This window comes from Falco punctatus (genome assembly GCF_963210335.1).
Source record: "Falco punctatus genome assembly, chromosome: 15".
Lineage (NCBI taxonomy): Eukaryota > Metazoa > Chordata > Aves > Falconiformes > Falconidae > Falco > Falco punctatus.
The window spans coordinates 14,147,992-14,165,412 of NC_137595.1; the positions used below are offsets into that span (position 1 = coordinate 14,147,992).

Consider the following 17,421-nt stretch of genomic DNA (forward strand, 5'->3'; position numbering starts at 1 on the left):
ATCACTGAAGTACCTATACAAGCTGTTCTTCTTGCCTTTGACATCCCTGGCCAGATTTAATTCTATCAGGGCTTCAGCTTTCCTAACCTGGTCCCTGGCTGCTTGGACGATTTCTCTGTATTCCTCCCAAGCCAGCTGTCCTTCCACCCTCTGTAGGCTTCCTTTTTGTGTTTGAGTTTGTCCACGAGCTTCTTGTTCATCCATGCAGGCCTCCTGACATTTTTGTCTGACATCTTTTCGTTGGGGTGCATCGCTCCTGAGCTTGGAGGAGGTGATTTTTAAATATTAACCAGCTTTCTTGGGGCCCTCTTCCCTTGAGGGCTTTATCCCATGGTACTCTGCCAAGCAGATCCCTGAAGAGACCAAAGTCAGCTCTCCTGAAGGCCAGGGTAGCGAGCTTGCTGTGTACCCTCCTTGGTGCCGTAGGATCTTGAGTCCCACTGTTTCATGGTCAATGCAGCCAAAGCTGCCCTTGAGCTTCACGTTCCCCCCCAGCCCCTCCCTGATGGCTGCTCTATCACTTGGAGAAGGAAGTTACCGTCAACACTTCCAGGAACCTCCATGTCCTATGTCCTGCTGTGCGCTCATGAATATTAAGTGTTGAGCTCTCTTAGGATTAGATGATTGTGTAATAAAGGTTTTCCTTGTTACTTGATGCAAGTGTGTAAGTTTTAACAAAAGTTGTTTGTATGTGAAAGAAAAGAACACCTGAAAAGCAGAGACAAGTTACAGACTTGCCACTCTTAAGGAACCTCAGCATACTGTGTGTGTATTATTTCTTAAGATAATTTGTGTCTCATATCACTTCACTTTTGTGAATAAACAGTCCTTTGTTTTGTGTAAAATACCTTTTATCTTGTAAAGGGTATAGGTACAGTGAAAACTAAAGGTGTCTTTAGAGGTCATGAGATACCAAAACAAAATTTAAGTTATTCAGTAGGTGTAGCCAAGCTCAGGGTCTGCAATACCATAGGTTTCAGCAGCCAAGTGTCCATTAGACTTTCAGGTTGACTTCTGCAGTCCTCAGTGAAGCTTATACTACCGTGGTGATGCTGCAGCTGGTATAAGAGTCAAGTAGTTTAATGCTAGCTCATTGAGTCTGCGTGGGCTACAATCACACCTCTGAAATGCTGCATAGACATATTTTAGTGTCAGGAGTTTCGGTGTGGAAATCATCCTTGTCTGCTAAGGTTTAGTTGCTTTCAGGACTCAGGGGGGGCCTTGTAGGTAGATTTCTTAACCTGCTTTGGCCACATAAGTTACTCTTTTGTTATTTTATGTCAAAGTACCATAATTTCATGCATTAGAATTTCCCACTTTACATTTTCCGGGTATTCATTGAATTGCTTAAAGTGCTTGATAAAGTAAAAGAGATGCAAGTTAGCAATTGTTACCTGAAGTACTAACTCTATTTTTTTTTTTTGTTTACCTCGTACAATCTGGAAGATCCTCAAGAAGGATCGGGTTTTGTTTTGTGACATGGTGTTAATATAATTTACTTTGATCTTTTCTAAAAGGTTTCTTTATTGCAGTGTAGCCTAAAAGAACATAGTGTGAGAGAGTAAGCATGTGATCAACAAAGGTGGTACTAATTTTGAAGGGAGGAAACCTGTTTTGAATTGGCTTTTTTTCCCTTGTTCAGAAAAATAAATGTTGGTATTGTGATGTGTATGATCTAAATTTTCTTACTAAAAATAAAAAGCCCTTTGCATAAAGGGAATTGGTCTACATGATCTAGTCAACATGAAAATTTAAATTTACTGTTGTCTCATTTTTTAATTCATGCTTATGCATGTTGTAAAATTTATTTTAAAGTTTTACAGTAATACAGCAATATGTTTGGTTCTCTTCAGTATTTGATGTGTAATCAATAACCCTAAGACTGCTGTTAACTGTGTTTTAGGGAATGGTACCATTTGTGTTCGTGGGAACCAAGGATAGCATCACTAATGCAACTGTTCTTCTGGATTATCATCTTAATTATTTAAAGGTAAGGAATATGATGCTGCTTTACCACCAAAACTTTTCTATTCATACTTAAGATGGTAATAGTAAGATGATCAAAATTTGTTTGGGCCCCAAAGGCTGTTGAAAAACTGATGTTATAACAGGTTTGCAGTATAAAAAGGTGTGTTGTAAAAGCCATGTTGTACTAAAAGAATCATTTATCTGAAGAATGGAGGGAAACCCAATTTTTTCAGAGTGCAAAATATAAAGGAGTAAGAAAAAATAAAATCTGTTTCAAAAGATACTGACATCTTTATGTACAAGGAATAGTCAGTCCCTCACGCAACTGCAAAGTAGCATGCTATGCAGACATCTTGTATACTGTGGGCATTTTATTTTAGAACTCTACAACTCTTTTCCTATAGTTAATTGAATTTCATACTTGAGAACGTTTTGTAGTAATTCAGCTTTTTATATTGTGTTTTCCTCTTGGCACCATAACTTCTCCACTAGTTTGAGGTGCTTGTTGCCTTTTATATAGGGAGCAGAAAATATCCCACATTACTGCTTTATAGTTACTTATGGTTATTATGGCTGGGTGCTCAGTCTTTAATGGCAGGGCCAGATGCTAACAGTAGGGACTGCTTTGAGTTCATTTAACTAAATATGTTCTGGCATCTTGTCTGAAACCTCCAGACCATTCATAACTCGATACATGTCCAGTCTGTGCAGTAGCTCTCATTGAGTCTTCTAGAATGCTGAGTTTTCTTTACATAGCTAAAAAACTTCTCAGTACAGGTATCAGAGGACTTAGAAGAAGAAACTATTTTGTTCCTTTACCCACTCAATAGCTATACCTTTTAACCCTGCTGGTGGAGTACTTGGATTTATCAGTGTTCTAGAGCAGAGGTAAAGCAGCTCTGCAACTTAACCTGATGGTAGTAGAGGCAGAGAAAGACCACATTAAAACTACTAGTAAAAATCAAGCTCCTTTCTTGCATGCTCACTATTATTTCAGAAGATATTTCTGTTTTAACTACCTTGGCTGTCTTAAAAATGAGTACACAAGTCAGCGGGACCTGATGGGATGCATCTCTGAGCGCCAAGGGATCTTGTCAAAGTCCTCAGTGGACTAGGTGACCTCTGGAGGTCCCTTCCAGTATCACACTGGAACTTCCATAAATAGCATTCTCCCTGATTTATTAAAAAAAAAATAAATAATAAAAATGGTTGTGATTGCCACTTTTTGGTACTAATGAGACAGCATCCCAAACTGACTAAAGTACTCCCTGCGTATGAGTTGCTGTAGATAATTACTGTCTGTGTTTATCTCTTTAGTAGTTATGTGTAGTAAGAATTCTTTGTGCTGGCTGCCTTTCCCTGAGTTACAGCACTTTGCTCTCTGTGCTGTTATGCTTCCCCACATCTGTGGTATTATTCATTATGATTAAGTAGAATTTAACTGCAGTGGAACCTCTAGCCCTTTTTATGAAGCAATACTTTTACATCATAATTGTTTAATGACTTTGTTATTTAAGTGTGACAATGTAAGAGGCTTGTGTTAGAATCCAGAACATTTAAATTGTGCCACTGTTGGAATGCTATAAATGGATGATACTACTGTGTTAAAAAAATAAAGGAATGTTAATTTCTGTTTAAAGAATGTTTAACTTCCTTAAGGGTAAAGATCTCATAAGTTTAATATTGAAGTATAGGTAATTGTGTTTGCTGAAAACAGTTGATCTGAGTGTTTTTCCTTGATGTATTTATTTTAAATAAACCTAAACTTGCCAACTCTGCTATGGGGAGAATCGTATTGGTAACATATGAAAGTTTTATTGGTAAACAGATTATTCTGAAAGTTGAGTTACTACTTTAGTATTAAATGGATTATTAGTTGCAGTATGTAAGCACTCTTTCTTTCCGAGAAGTGCATGTCTGTTCATTCAGATGATTAAATAGTGGTTATATATGAATTACTGTGCTTGTGTTTGTGTAGGAAGTGGACCAGCTGCGTTTGGAAAGATTGCAAATTGATGAGCAGCTTCGACAGATTGGAGCTACTTCTAGGCCACCACCAAATCGTACAGATAAGGAAAAAGGGTACATGACTGATGATGGTCCAGGACTTGGACGTGGCAGTCGACCTTATAGAAACAGAGGTCATAGCAGACGTGGTCCAGGCTATGCTTCAGGTAGGTAACCAGAAGTACACTTATAGTTTTAGGAGTGGCCTGTTTTGATTTCTTGGAAAAGACCAGTCTTGGAAACAGAGACATTAAAACAGAAATTGAGTTAATATTGAGTATTAATATTTGAAGATTATGTAGAGCTTTTAGCTGTGGAAATATTCTGAAGTAAAATGTAGTGCTTCTGTGTAATCTACACCTATTTCCGTGCAGCCTCTGTCTCTTACAGCATGTTTAAGTCTTCTGCATTACAAACTCTTCAAGGCAAAGGGGTTTTTATCTATATTTTGAACAATTCCTAATAATAAAGCCTCAGTTTTCATTTGAGCCTGTAACAGGCTATCTTAATGTGAGTATTGATAAGTGAAAATACTGTGTAGCTCGATCTGTAGAACAGCTGCTTTCCTTATTAAACAAACTTTTATGTTTTTACTAGAAGAGCATAGTCACTGCAATACAGCATTTATCTTAAAACCTTGTAGAATTCGTTAATGAATAGCTTTCAGGATGTGCTTCTTCAGAGCAGTCTATTACTTCGTTATCTGTAGTGTAGGTCAGCTGGTGTTTGTCCTGACTGAAAAGCCTGTAGTATGAGCTTGGCAAGACAGTCTTGGCTTATGTTCTACATAATACAAAATTAATATTAATGTTTTAGTGCTGACACCCTTTCACTGTTTTTAGAAAATGTGAATTCACCTGGCTAATAACATGAGTTAAGAGGGGTGGGGAATGGGGAAAAGAACTAGCTTTCATCAGCGAAGGTGAGCTGTTAACTGGAAAAATTGTAATGGCTAGTTATTTTGGATTTGATAAATTTCTAGTATTCTAACTTTGTTCTCTGCTTTTGTAGTATGTTACAGGCAGTTTCTTTATGGAGTTTTTTTCTTTTCATAGAGGAGTGGTGGTGGTTAGGGGAGACAGGACAGGTTATATTCAGAACTACCAGGTTTAGAAACATAAAAGAAAGTCTGGTCTGTTGGGCTTACATTCTACTAGACTTTTACTACATTTGCGTAGTAGATTCAATAACTCATTGATAGACTGATAACACCAAGTAGCTTTAATCATGTGACACACAATTATTTAACTTTTATGTCTGTCTTGACTTTTTGAAGTAGTAATGTGTATTACACACTTCTGTATTATGTTAGAGGTTGGAATGCAAAAAATGACAGAACTGTTCATTAACAAAAGAAGAAAAAATTTAAAATACTTTTTTCATTCTACTGTAGTGTTTTCATGCTAAGCTACACTGGCATGTTTGGATTTTTTTTATCCTCTTGATAGGAACTAATTCTGAAGCATCAAATGCTTCTGAAACAGAATCTGATCACAGAGATGAACTTAGTGATTGGTCAGCAGCCCCAGCAGAAGAGGAGCGAGACAACTACCTTCGTAGAGGAGATGGGCGAAGGCGTGGAGGTGGTGCAAGAGGGCAAGGAGGGAGGGGTCGCGGAGGATTCAAAGGTAAGTGTAGTCTTAGTTTTTTGTAAAAGAAGTCAGTGTTGGAAACCTTAACCTGACTCACTTCTGTCAGCCTCTTTGTTGTTAGCTGTGCTCCAGCCTCCTGGCTATCCTGGTGGCCCTCTCCTGAACTTTCTCTACTTTGTCAATCTCTTAAATTGAATATTTTTTCAGGTGTGTTAAATGTTGAGCAGAGAGGAATAATCCTTTCTTTTGACCTGCTGACCACACTCATACTAACACAACCTGTGGTGTAGTCGGTTGCCATTGTTGCAAGAGCACACTTGTGCCTTAAAGTTGTCCACCAGGACAGCTCCTTTTGTGTGGAGCTGCTGCATACAGTCAGTCCACAGCATGTGATCCTGCATGGGGTTATGCTGTTGAAGCTGTGGGACTTGGGTTTCATCTTTAAAGCTAAAGAGTTTTCTGTTAGCGCATTCCTTCAGCTTAAGGTGCTTGTGATTAGCAGCCGTGACCTCCAGTGTATCAAACCACTTCCCACAGGTTGGTGTCATCTGCAGAAGTGCTGAGAAGGCATTCTATCCCAGTGTCTCTTTATACAGTATATTAGGCCTCTCTTCCCTATATAAATAAGTTGGGATAACACTCGATCATTTGCTTTCCTAATAAGCATATTGACTGAAGTTTGTGGGCTGTGCCATTGCACAAGGGGGTCAAGGAATAAAGTTCTAGTTTGTCAATGGATATAGAAAAATATTTTGTAATGTCTTACTCATTCAGCTGTCCATATTCCCATCATCTTGTGTGTTAATTTTCATGCAGCAGGATTATATAAGGTTGTAATTTGTGTGTTCAGTGGCAAAAACCAGACAAAAATAAGATGGAAGAACTTGTACATATATTTTATAATGTGACAGTTCTTTGTATGTATTTGTTTAAATATTTTTGTCTACAGTTCTGCTTATTTCTTGAACTTTTTTCTAAGTATGGGTATTGCTTAATTTAATGAGATTTTTTTTTGGAAAAAGGTAATGCGGAAATTTGAAATCTCATAAGCCATTAGAAGAAATGTGAACACGTTAAACCTTACTAAAGCTGACTGGGTTCTTCTCTCCTATGGTTAGTCATTTTGTGAGCGGTGTTTTTTCTTCAGTCAGCAGTCTCTTAAACTGTGGTGGCTTTAAACACTGTGACTTTGTGTACTTGACTAACACCTGGGAATGTTCTCTTTAGTGATTCTTGGCCCATAGTTTCAGAACTGTTCTGTTACGGAGCATATTTAATGTTTTTTAACATAAAAATTTTGAAGTAATTCCCTATTACGCTTGCATAAATTTTAAGTAAAAGTGATCATACATCCTTGTCAAACAACTTAGTTGAGTAATTCTTCCTACAGGAAATGATGAACAGTCACGAACAGATAACCGTCAGCGTAACTCAAGAGATGCAAAAGGGAGAACAGCAGATGGATCTCTTGAGGTAATTTTTCTCTTACTGAAAGTCTGCACTGTTTAGAATTGTTTATCGTGTACTGACTAATATTAGTCTTCAGTGCCACAAGCAACACAGTAGCCTTGTGGTTCCTTATTGCCCAATTCCCTAATCAGAGCTGCAGAAGTTTTGTGTCATTTTCTAACATATACACAGGTATCTCAGTATATTAAGTTGTGTAAAGATGCAATTTGTAATGTTAGTTTAGCTCTCCATTTGGTTAGAACTCTGAGCGTGAGTCCCAAGAATTTACTAACCAGCTTGACTGCAGTCTTTGTTCTTACTACCTTTTGGTTTTAGCTTTTCTTTCTTGCTGCGTTGCGTATTGTTGTCTGTCACCTATATACCTGTGGGAGGAGAGCCCTTAATGCTTTATATAAAAGTGTGTTGTAGCCAGAATCTTCAGAGAAAGAAAGATTAAACTTCAGAAACTATTTTCACTACTAAATAAAGCATTTGCAGTTGAAGGCTGTGTAGTCTAGAAAGTAAGTTAATGCACAGCAAGAAGCTGTTCAAATCATGTATTGAAATATTTTATAACCTTAAATATTTTATAGCCTTTTATAAAGATATTTCTGCAATTTTTTCAAGTATGTTTTGCTGCATAAAGTTATTCAGGCTGATATTTTATGTATATAAGTTAAGTTTCCCCACATGGGAACTGTTGTTGCTTAAAATGATAACATGCAAACCTTCTATCATCTCTTATGACATAGGGTGAGTTATGTTGGGAGGAAGAAATAATGAGCAGATGCACGCTGCTGCCTTCTGCATGGTGTTACTGGGAGTTGTGATTCTGATGGGACACTGAGATGACTCTTGGTTTGGTGTTAGAAAGCCTGTTTAAGAAAGGAGGGAGAAAAAAAAATGGAACAGGTGAACAAATGCTTAGTTTTCCAAGTGGGAGTGCTGAACTTGAAGGTGTAATACCTGAACGCACACCTGAAATACAAACAAGTAACATGCCAAAAAATTTTTTTTTTATGGCCACACAACTTCTATAGTTAATCAGTAATTAACTTACAGCATTTGAAGTAGACAATGGAGAATTGTGGTACTTAAAAAGAAACTAAGGTACCTATCAACAAGTCTTTTTCTCTGTAGATCTGAGACCTTGACAAAATGATACTCTACATAAAAATAAGTACTTGCATATCGTTTAAATCTGACTGATCAAGTCATAAAAATATACTTCAAGAAGTAAGGGCCTACCCCCTTTACAAACATAAAAATTTTGCTTTCAAAAATATTTTTTTTAAATTTTAACCACTTAAAAAGGCCTTAGAAGTCTCCTTGGATTAAATGAAACTTTTTTTCAGATTCAGAAGGTGGCTGAGTAGATACTTTTTGTGTGTGTGTGTGTGTGTGTTAGTATCATTTCATGGCAGCTTTCCTATGTATATTTTTTTCCCAAAAAAATGTTAGTGTACAGGTAGAAAGTTGAATTATTAAAAGTGAAATGATGTTTCAGAGTTCCATCTGCTATTAGTTCTTGAACTGTCTTGCACAAACACACTGGAAAATTTTTTTTTAGCTTCCAAGGCTAAGTAGACAGGAGATGGTTTTGGTTCTTTTTTTATTTTGGTTGGTTTAGGTGACAAGTATTCTGCATTCTTTGAACAGAAAAGAATTCACACACTGTCCACTTTAGCTGGATACAAAAAAAGCTATAAGGGTGTATAGCTTCGGACTGTTTAATAAATAGTGTTCCTTCCAGGCCACTAAGGTAGCAAGTGCGTAAGGGGTGGATGAAAGGAGGGGAGTGCTTTATATAACTCTAACTTGTTCCAGATCAGAATTGACTGCAATAATGAAAGGAGTGTCCACACTAAAACATTACAGAATACCTCCAATGAAGGTAGTCGGCTGCGCACAGGTAAAGAACGTAATCAGAAGAAAGAGAAAACGGACAGCGCAGATGGCCAACAGCCGCTGGTGAATGGAGTACCCTAAACTGCATAAATCTGAAGTCATATTTCCTATACTGTTTCAGTAATTCCTATTCCATGTTAGAGAATCTTGTTAGGCCAAAGACAAATAGTAGGCAAGATGGCGCAGGGCATGAAATGAACATATGTTCTCTGTTAGCCTTTTTTAACATCAACAGTATGCAGTTGTTTTCAGAATAAGAAATTATTCAAATATTTACATAAAAATATCTGAATTTCCGAAAATCGCTTTCAAGTACATATTGCAATTCAAACAATGAAAGATTCTTTTTTGTTTGTTTAAAAATACTGAGCTGTGCATTGGTAAACTTTCTGTTCAGTTGTACCATTTTAACACATCGGGTCAAATTCACTGCTCAATTTCAATTTTCAGAATAAATAGTGTTTGCAGTAATCAAATTGGCTTCTGTTTTCAATCTAACTTACAAGTTCTTCATGAAATGCTATGTCGTTTTATGTCCTGTGTCAGTTCACATTCTGGTCCACCTTTTTCAATATTTTAGTGGACCCCGAAATATGTGTGATGTAACAATTGTCATTTTCATTAGCAAAAAAGTTGTATGATCTGTGCCTTTTTTATATCTTGGCAGGTAGGAATATTATATTTGGATGCAGAAATCAGGGAAGATGAGTTGGTAACACTAAATGTAAAATATATGTAGCAATCCTTGTCAGTCGTTAGTACTTTATAGACAAGTGCATGCTTTCCATAATTTTTTCCTTACATAAACATTGAGTTAGACAGTTATAAGAATAGGAAATTTATTTTGCACTGAAGATTTGGCAAATAGTGTTATTGAAAAAGGGGTGTAATTTTTTTCTTTGTAGGCAGTACAGAAGCTTTTTTTTTTTTAAAAAAAAATTTTAAAAAAAACCTTTCCATTGTGGAAAACTAAAAAAAATTCATTGTTACTGAGGGAACAAGTGTAACGTGTTCACAAGCTAGTAATGTGTGCCTGCTATTTGGCCAGATGACCAGTTCAAAGCGCCGATGTTTTTCATCCTCCCCAAATTTTTTTTGAATTGCTTATTTTAATTCAGGGGCTGTCTCAGGAGAGGTAGGAAAAAAATCACCACATGTAATGCCCTGGAAAGTACAGATATAGTAGCTGGAAATACTGAAGGTAGAACAAAAATTTGTAAGAATTACCATCCAGGTTGAAGGTGTCACAAAATTTGATCCAAAGTACTGTTGTACAACAGGGAAGGGTGGGAAGTGGTGGGAGGAGACGTGCTTTCTTTTATTTCTCATCACACATTAAACTTACTGGGCAAAACTGTATAAGGGCCTTCATTTTAATTCATTTTTATTCAGATTACTCCAATAGGAGAGCCACTGTTTATGTACAGAATTGTACAAACTTGACCTTGCCTCTGATGTATTTGTGAGTTTTGTTTCTTTGCTTTTTTCATTCTTTTTTTTCCTTGCATACAGGTGAGCATACTAAAAATGGCAACAAACTGCACATGATTTAACAAATATAAAAATGTCTTAAAAAGTATTGCCAAACATTAATGTTGATTTCTAGTTATTTATTTTGGGAATGTATAGTATTTGAAAACAGAAATTGGTACCTTGCACACATCATCTGTAAGCTGTTTGGTTTAAAATACTGTAGATAATTAACCAAGGTAGACTGACCTTGTAATGTAACTGCTCTTGGGCAATATTCTCTGTACATATTAGCTACAACAGATTGGATTTTATGTTGACATTTGTTTGGTTATAGTGCAATATATTTTGTATGCAAGCAGTTTCAATAAAGTTTGATCTTCCTCTGCTAACTGATGTTGATGCAATCCTTATAAATGATTGCTTTTAAAAATCTCAATTTACAAAAAATAGAAAGTAATGCGTTGTTTAGACTTTTACTGTAGCCATTGTTTATTTACACATTTTAGAAGACTTCTAAAACATTACCAGTTTTCAAAATATGGCACATAATGCTCAAGAAAACGCAATCTCCTGAAATGGTACAGTACCTGCTGAGTTGTCACACAACATGCACTACACTTCTCACTTTCGGTGGTTGAGTTCACTAAGGTGCTAACTAGGTTAAATGTGAAATTACTATAAACAACAGTGTGACTAATGAGCTGCATTCAGTTTTCAAGTGCATTTTGGAATTATGACCTTTTTCAGTATTTGTGTGCTTAACATGTATCCCTTTCAATTCAAAATCCAGTGTTTTTAAATGTTATTAAATTTCAAGAAATTAAACTGTGAATCTAAATGTACAATTTTATTTCGAAAAGTCATGTTGTTAGAAAACTTGAAAGTGCGACAAATGTCTGATGCTTGAGTTCAGGTCCGTCCTATTGGTAACTTATAAAGTATGGTCTAATGAATTAAAATTATTTTTAAAATAAAGTTCTTTAAAAAGAGTGAGAGGTATTTGTGAATTATACCAAAGTCTAAATTCAGTAGGGTTAAGCTCAAAGCCTACGAATTAACAAATGCTTGTGAAAATAGAAAGTTTATTTCCTTTCTTTTAGTAGATGCATTTTTGTTAAAGGTAATGGGAAAGTAAGATTTTTCAGAGTTGGTATAAAACTTTATCAAGGAGCAAAAAAAATTATGCAGCTTCTTGTAAACATAGATAAAAATATCTCTTTTTTGTGAGCATTCATGAGGTCAATGGGCATACAGGTTTAGTTTCTTGAATACGTAAATTATATTATTTCTAGATGAGTTTTTTTCAGCCCTTTTTGTGTCTAATATCAAATATTGTGTACCATTCTTTCTTTCAACAATCCAGAAATGAAATTTAAGTACTGTATGATATTGAGAGTAGACTCTGTGTTCTTTGTAGGAGTACTTACTAAGTTACTTTCCTGAACTGTAGTATCTTTCTCTGCAAAACCCTGTTCTATTTAATATTAAAAGGGAATAGATTAATTGACTTCCAGTGAGTATCCTCAGTCACTTCAGGAATCCTGCTGTGTGGTTCTGGTAAGTGGCATTCTGTATTACTCTGCAGGAGGAAAGGTGGGTCTCAATTTTAATATTTTTTTTTTTAATCCTGTGTACTGTTGAAAAGAGCCTGTTTGTTTCCAGTAACAGCAGACAATACCTGTGGAATAACTCAATTGAGGGGTTGGGGGAAGTCGATACTGGTTCTGGTGGCTATTTGAAAGAATTTTTTTAAAAATTAACAAGGCTTAGCTTGATGTAGTTTCCACAGTAGTGTGTAATAAGCTTGTTAGCTGTCCCCTTGAACTTAACAGGTTTTGATCCTAAAAGACACTAGTCAAAAGAGTTTTCCAGCCATATTCACATCCATGTAAATCAAGGTGACCAGAAGAACTTTTAATATCTTAAGTGTAAGACAGCTTTATGTGTGTTAGGAGAAGTGAAGTTAGTTCTTCTGGGTTGTTCCAAAATACGTTCCAGTTTGATCTGCAAAGTTCTTCCTGCCAGAGTTTCACTAGGGTGAAGTGCAGTATCACTTTCACATCACAATTTTAAGCTGTTTTCAGCACTGAAAGGGTTAGATTTGCTACGACATCTCCTTACTTTTCAGCAGTGTCTCTCACAGCAGCCTGTGGATCTTTTGCCTGCATCAGGGGATGAATCTTCTTTCTACTCCTAACAATTTTTTCAGATGTATCCCACATCTGTCATTCCTCATGTTTATGAAGAGAATCAATTTCGAACAATTTGTGGAGGTAAATAATTGATACTGAACCATGAATATGAATAATTGCCACTACTTTTTTTGCGTTTTTTAAAAACTTCTTTACAATAGGCTTCAAAGTAGTAATACTCATGTGCGTATGGACTTGAGTAATACTTGAGTGCTGTATGGAAGTGGATAATAAAGACCAACAATCATAGATGATTATTTTGTGTTTATGCTGACAGTTTGTTAGGACAAGACTTTGTTTGCACTTTCTACTTCTGCACTGAATGTAAGGAACTGATTTCCAATAAAAGCAGTTAATCTAAAGCAAAAAAAAATAATATCCCATGGATGTGGTCTGTACAAATAACTAGGAACTGAACTTTTGCAGAAACGGTGTAACAGTTGTTTGGGGTGGTTTGGATTGGAGTATTGGATGTGCTTTTTTGCCTAGTGAACTTGGGTTGAGCCTTAGGTATAGACTACAGTTTGAACAAGGAGAGTTATCGGTCCTAAATTTAATAAAAGGGGAAACTAAGTGGTCAATGTAAAATGTGGGGGCAATTTTCTCAGATTCTTAGCACTCTGAGAAGTCCCGTATTTGTGCGTCAGAAATGCGTTACACTATATGCAGTGTTTACGAGAGAAACCAACGTGGAAAATCATAATGGCATATGCTTCAGAAAATTAAGTATGTTTGTTCTATATTGGACTTTTAAGTATCACCTCATTGGTACTATTGAGAGGGTCTGTGTGTAGAACGAAACAATGAAATTGAGGATACTGTAATATTGTTTGTACTAGCAAGTTAATGCTGCATACAAATTAGGTTAAAAACTCACCCTTTAAACTTGTTACTCGAATGAAAAACACTTGCATGTGAACATGTAACTTTTTTGAATATCATTCATCTGTTCATATGGCTCTTGTAGCATTCTTTTTCTAAAACTTAACAGACTGTTTTAGGCAGTTTAACTTTTTGGAGCATTTGAGTTTACTTCAGGTTTCTGTATTTTGTAAAGCACTATTCCTAGTCTATTCAAAGACCCTTTCCTTAACGAATGGAAATGTCTGAAAGATTAGTGTCAGACTGCTTTTGCTTCAGGTGTGCAGATACTTGGTGTGAACCTGCAGGTTGAGCCTGTTACCTAATTAATTCACATTTAATGGATTATGGGGGAACTCTAATTTAAGCACTCTGGCAAACTTTGTCTGTTTCGAGAGGAGTATATTTTAGTGTCCTGAGGTATCTATTACTTGGCCTACACAATTAGTGTTTCTGTGTTGGAGACTGAAGTGTGATTGGTAGTAACGTACATTTGGTTTTAACTTGATGAATTAGAAGACTTAAAAGGCTCTTGGGAGGCTGATATTTTTTCAAATTGTGTGTAGTTTTTTTCCGATCCCTCTGCTCATGCGCTGATCAGATCTGTACTGTTCATTCCGAGCTGTATCATAGTAACAGGGAGCCCATTGTGACACACGTGGTGTGTAACAAGCCTGTCAACTGCTGTACTCCAGACCGCTGGTGGTCTTCCTGTTCCAACAGTAGCGGAGAAGCCTGCAAAAGTATGTAATGGGGAAAACTGGAATTGTCTTGGTTTCCTTTGTTTTCCCAGGAAGTGTTTTTCTCTTCCTAGTTTACCCTGGGTGGCATTAGATTTTTCAGTAGTTATCTTGGAAAACATGATTCCTGTCCTCTTAAGAAATAGTTTCACATTTAACTACCATAGCAATGTTTCTCTGTAGGGCAGAGTGTGTTTGTGTGTTACTTCACAGAACAGGTACATTCTAATGGCAAGGACAGCTCTCATTTAGCAGCAGGAGTGCAGAGAGATCCTTCAAAGGCCTGTATAGCACTTCAGAAAAACAGGTTTCTCCTCCCTTACCAATGCTAACAAAATCATCTTTAGGTTTAAGCTGTTATATATGTGGTAATACTTGAAAAAGACCTTTTAAGGGCAATAACAAGAGCAGCAGGTGAAGAGACATACAGCATCTGGCAAAGCAGTCTTCAGGGGTGGGTTGGAGGTTAAAAAAAAAAGTTTGCCTGCTGTGGAACTACTATGGCTGACTTAGGGATTTCTAGAAGTGTTTTTATCCATAATACTATTTTTAAAGGTGATTCAAATGTTTTCATCCAAAGCATCTCATATACTTCAGTTTTGAAAAGCCTGAAGAATTCAACAAGCTAAACTAGAATTCAGTAATAAGTCTCCAACAATTTAGTTCTTTGGTCCTAATCTTCATTAAACCTGGATTTAATTTTTAGCTAAAAGTGAACTTTTTAAGATGTTGGATGTCCAGCTCTGGCACACTTCAGAGAGGGCGTTGTTCAGCTAGTCTGTTAACAAGATGCCTCTTGAAAATCATTTACCGCAAAAATTTTTACTGGGTTTGGCCTCTTCTTTATTGCAAAGAAAAAGAAAAAGGCAGTCCTGCTCAATGCACCAACCTGCTGTCACATTTGTTCTAATCCATAAATACAAAGTTAAGATCATTTTTTTTTTTAATGCATAACCACATACCTATCACTACTGTTGGTTTTATTGCAGTAATGCTGCTAATGGGCAACTGTCTAGCATGGAACTACGTGGTACTGATACTGCTTTATAGCATCAATTCAAGTAAGTATTGCAAGGATAAAAACATTTTCATAGAAGTAGCAAGTACTTTTACTAACAAGAAATTAAGTTTACAATTTCTCTTGGTAATGATTGAAAAACACTGAAAAATACTAAATGCATTTAATTACTCCAGATGGGATTGATAAATACTGACAAATACAGCAAAATATAGGGGGTTCCCCCCACTAACTGTAGTTCCCATTTCCTTCTTGGTGCATCTATATGAGAAACATGCTGCTTATTTCATCCCTTGCAGCGTATCTTGCTTTTATATTACCTTTGATAATAGATTGTTCTATTTTTTTACCCCAGTTTGAAAATTTTTTCTTCTGGCATACAGTTAAAGGCACTCTTACAGTCTGCTGAAACTTGTATTTGCTTAATACAGCAGGTGGCTCAAAATAGTTAGCAAAGATTTTTGGCTGGTAACTTCTACTGTGAGTGCAAGTCAGATTTGGTGATCTGATGTATGTAAAGAATCAGCCCACACATTAAGCTTGCTTTTGATCCTTTATGCATTGAGAAACCAAACTTCAGAGACCACCTTTTCAGATCTTGGTGAAAGGCTGTCAGTTCCTGCAAGTGTCACTGTAAAATGTTTCTGCAGTGAAGAGTCATAGAATCATTTAGGCTGGAAAAGACCTCTAAATCCAGCTGTAAACTCAGCACGGCCTAGTCCACCACTAAACCATGTCCCTAAGTGCCATGTGTACACATCTTTTAAATACCTTCAGTGATGAAATTTTGAGACATGTCCCGACCTCACTACAGACTCCTGCCAGGGAGCTGCAGAGAGCGGTCAGGGCCCCCCTGAGCCTCCTCCTCTCCAGACCAGCCCCCCCAGTCCCCTCAGCCGCCCCCCATCAGCCTCGTGCCCCAGCCCCTTCCCCAGCCCCTGCCCGGCTCTGGACACGCTCCAGCCCCTCCACGTCCCCCTGGCAGTGAGGGGCCCAAAGCTGAACACAGGATTCGAGGGGCGGCCTCACCAGGGCCCAGCACAGGGGGACGGGCACTGCCCTGGCCCTGCTGGCCACACTGTTCCTGACACCAGCCAGGCTGCTGCTGGCCCCCGTGGCCACCCGGGCACAGGGCTGGCTCCTGGGGACACCCCGTGTGCCCCCGCCAGCGGGATGTCACCCCATCCCCCACCACGCTCTGCCCGGCCGCCCAGCCAGCTCTTAGCCCAGCGCAGAGCACACCCGCCCCGGCCACGGGCAGCCGGTGTCTCCAGGAGATGCTATGGGAGACGGTGCCAAAGGCTTCGCCAAGGCCCAGGCAGACACCAGCCACAGCCTTTCCCTCAGCCACTGGGCGGGTCACCTTGTCACACAAGGGGATGTGGTTCGTCAGGCAGGACCTGCCTTCCATAACCCCACGCTGGCTGGGCTTGATCCCCCGTTGTTCTGCACGTGCCGTGTGACGGCACTCAGGATGATCTGCTCCAGAACCTTCCCCAGCACCGAGGTCACGCTGACAGGCCTGTAGTTCCCCGGATCCTCCTCCCCGCCCTTCTGGTAGGTGGGTGCCACATTTGCTGACTTCCAGTCAGCTGGGACCTTCCCCGTTGGCCAGGGCTGCAGGTTGATGGAGAGTGGCTGGGTGAGCACTTCCACCAGCTCCCCCAGTACCCCGCGGTGGATCCCATCTGCCCTGTAGACTTGGTTTAGCAGGTTGCTGACCATTTCCCCTTGGATTATGGGGGCTCCATTCTGCTCCCCATCCCTTTCTTCCAGCCCAGGGGGCTGCGCACCTGGGGAACAACGGATCTTGCTGTTAAAGCCTGAGGCAAAGAAAGCATTAAGTGCCCCAGGCTTTTCCTCAGCCTTTGTCACTACGTCTCCCTCCACATCCAATAAAGGATGGAGATTCTCCTTAGCCCTCCTTTCACTGCCAATGTGTTTATAGAAATGTTTATTACTGTCTTGGAGCAGTAGCCACATTCAGTTCTAGTTGGGCTTTGTCCCTTCTAGTTTTCTCTCTGCATAATCTCACTACATCCCTGTAGTCCTCCAGAGCTGCTGCCCCTTCTTCCAAAGGTGGCAAACTCTCCTTTTCCCCCTGAGTTCCAGCCAAAGCTCTGCTCAGCCAGGCCGGTCTTCTCCCCGCCGGCCCGTCATTCGGCACACAGGGATAACCTGCCCCTGCTCCTTTCAGATTTCCTTCTTGAGGA

At 38.5% G+C, this 17,421-nt stretch overlaps 2 protein-coding genes across 5 annotated transcripts in view; both read left to right on the forward strand.

Moving 5' to 3' along the window:
• Window positions 1–9,400, forward strand: part of FMR1 (fragile X messenger ribonucleoprotein 1) — a 30,482-nt gene extending 21,082 nt beyond the window's left edge. The window contains exons 11-15 of one of the 4 annotated variants that reach the window (XM_080365751.1): window positions 1,904–1,990; window positions 3,947–4,142; window positions 5,424–5,603; window positions 6,958–7,040; window positions 7,769–8,306. In XM_080365751.1, the coding sequence (XP_080221877.1) occupies window positions 1,904–1,990; window positions 3,947–4,142; window positions 5,424–5,603; window positions 6,958–7,040; window positions 7,769–7,846 (624 nt within the window). In that variant the 3' untranslated portion in view covers window positions 7,847–8,306. Of the gene's footprint in view, window positions 1–1,903; window positions 1,991–3,946; window positions 4,143–5,423; window positions 5,604–6,957; window positions 7,041–7,768; window positions 8,307–8,843 lie in introns of those variants that run through there. The other 3 variants (XM_080365750.1, XM_080365752.1, XM_080365749.1) reach the window with 3 other exon arrangements.
• A 1,524-nt stretch (window positions 9,401–10,924) lies between these two features.
• Window positions 10,925–17,421, forward strand: part of FMR1NB (FMR1 neighbor) — a 33,523-nt gene continuing 27,026 nt past the window's right edge. Inside the window, exons 1-2 of the mRNA XM_080365809.1 lie at window positions 10,925–12,670; window positions 15,180–15,251. Coding sequence (XP_080221935.1) covers window positions 12,607–12,670; window positions 15,180–15,251 — 136 coding nt within the window. The 5' untranslated portion in view covers window positions 10,925–12,606. The remainder of the gene's footprint in view (window positions 12,671–15,179; window positions 15,252–17,421) is intronic.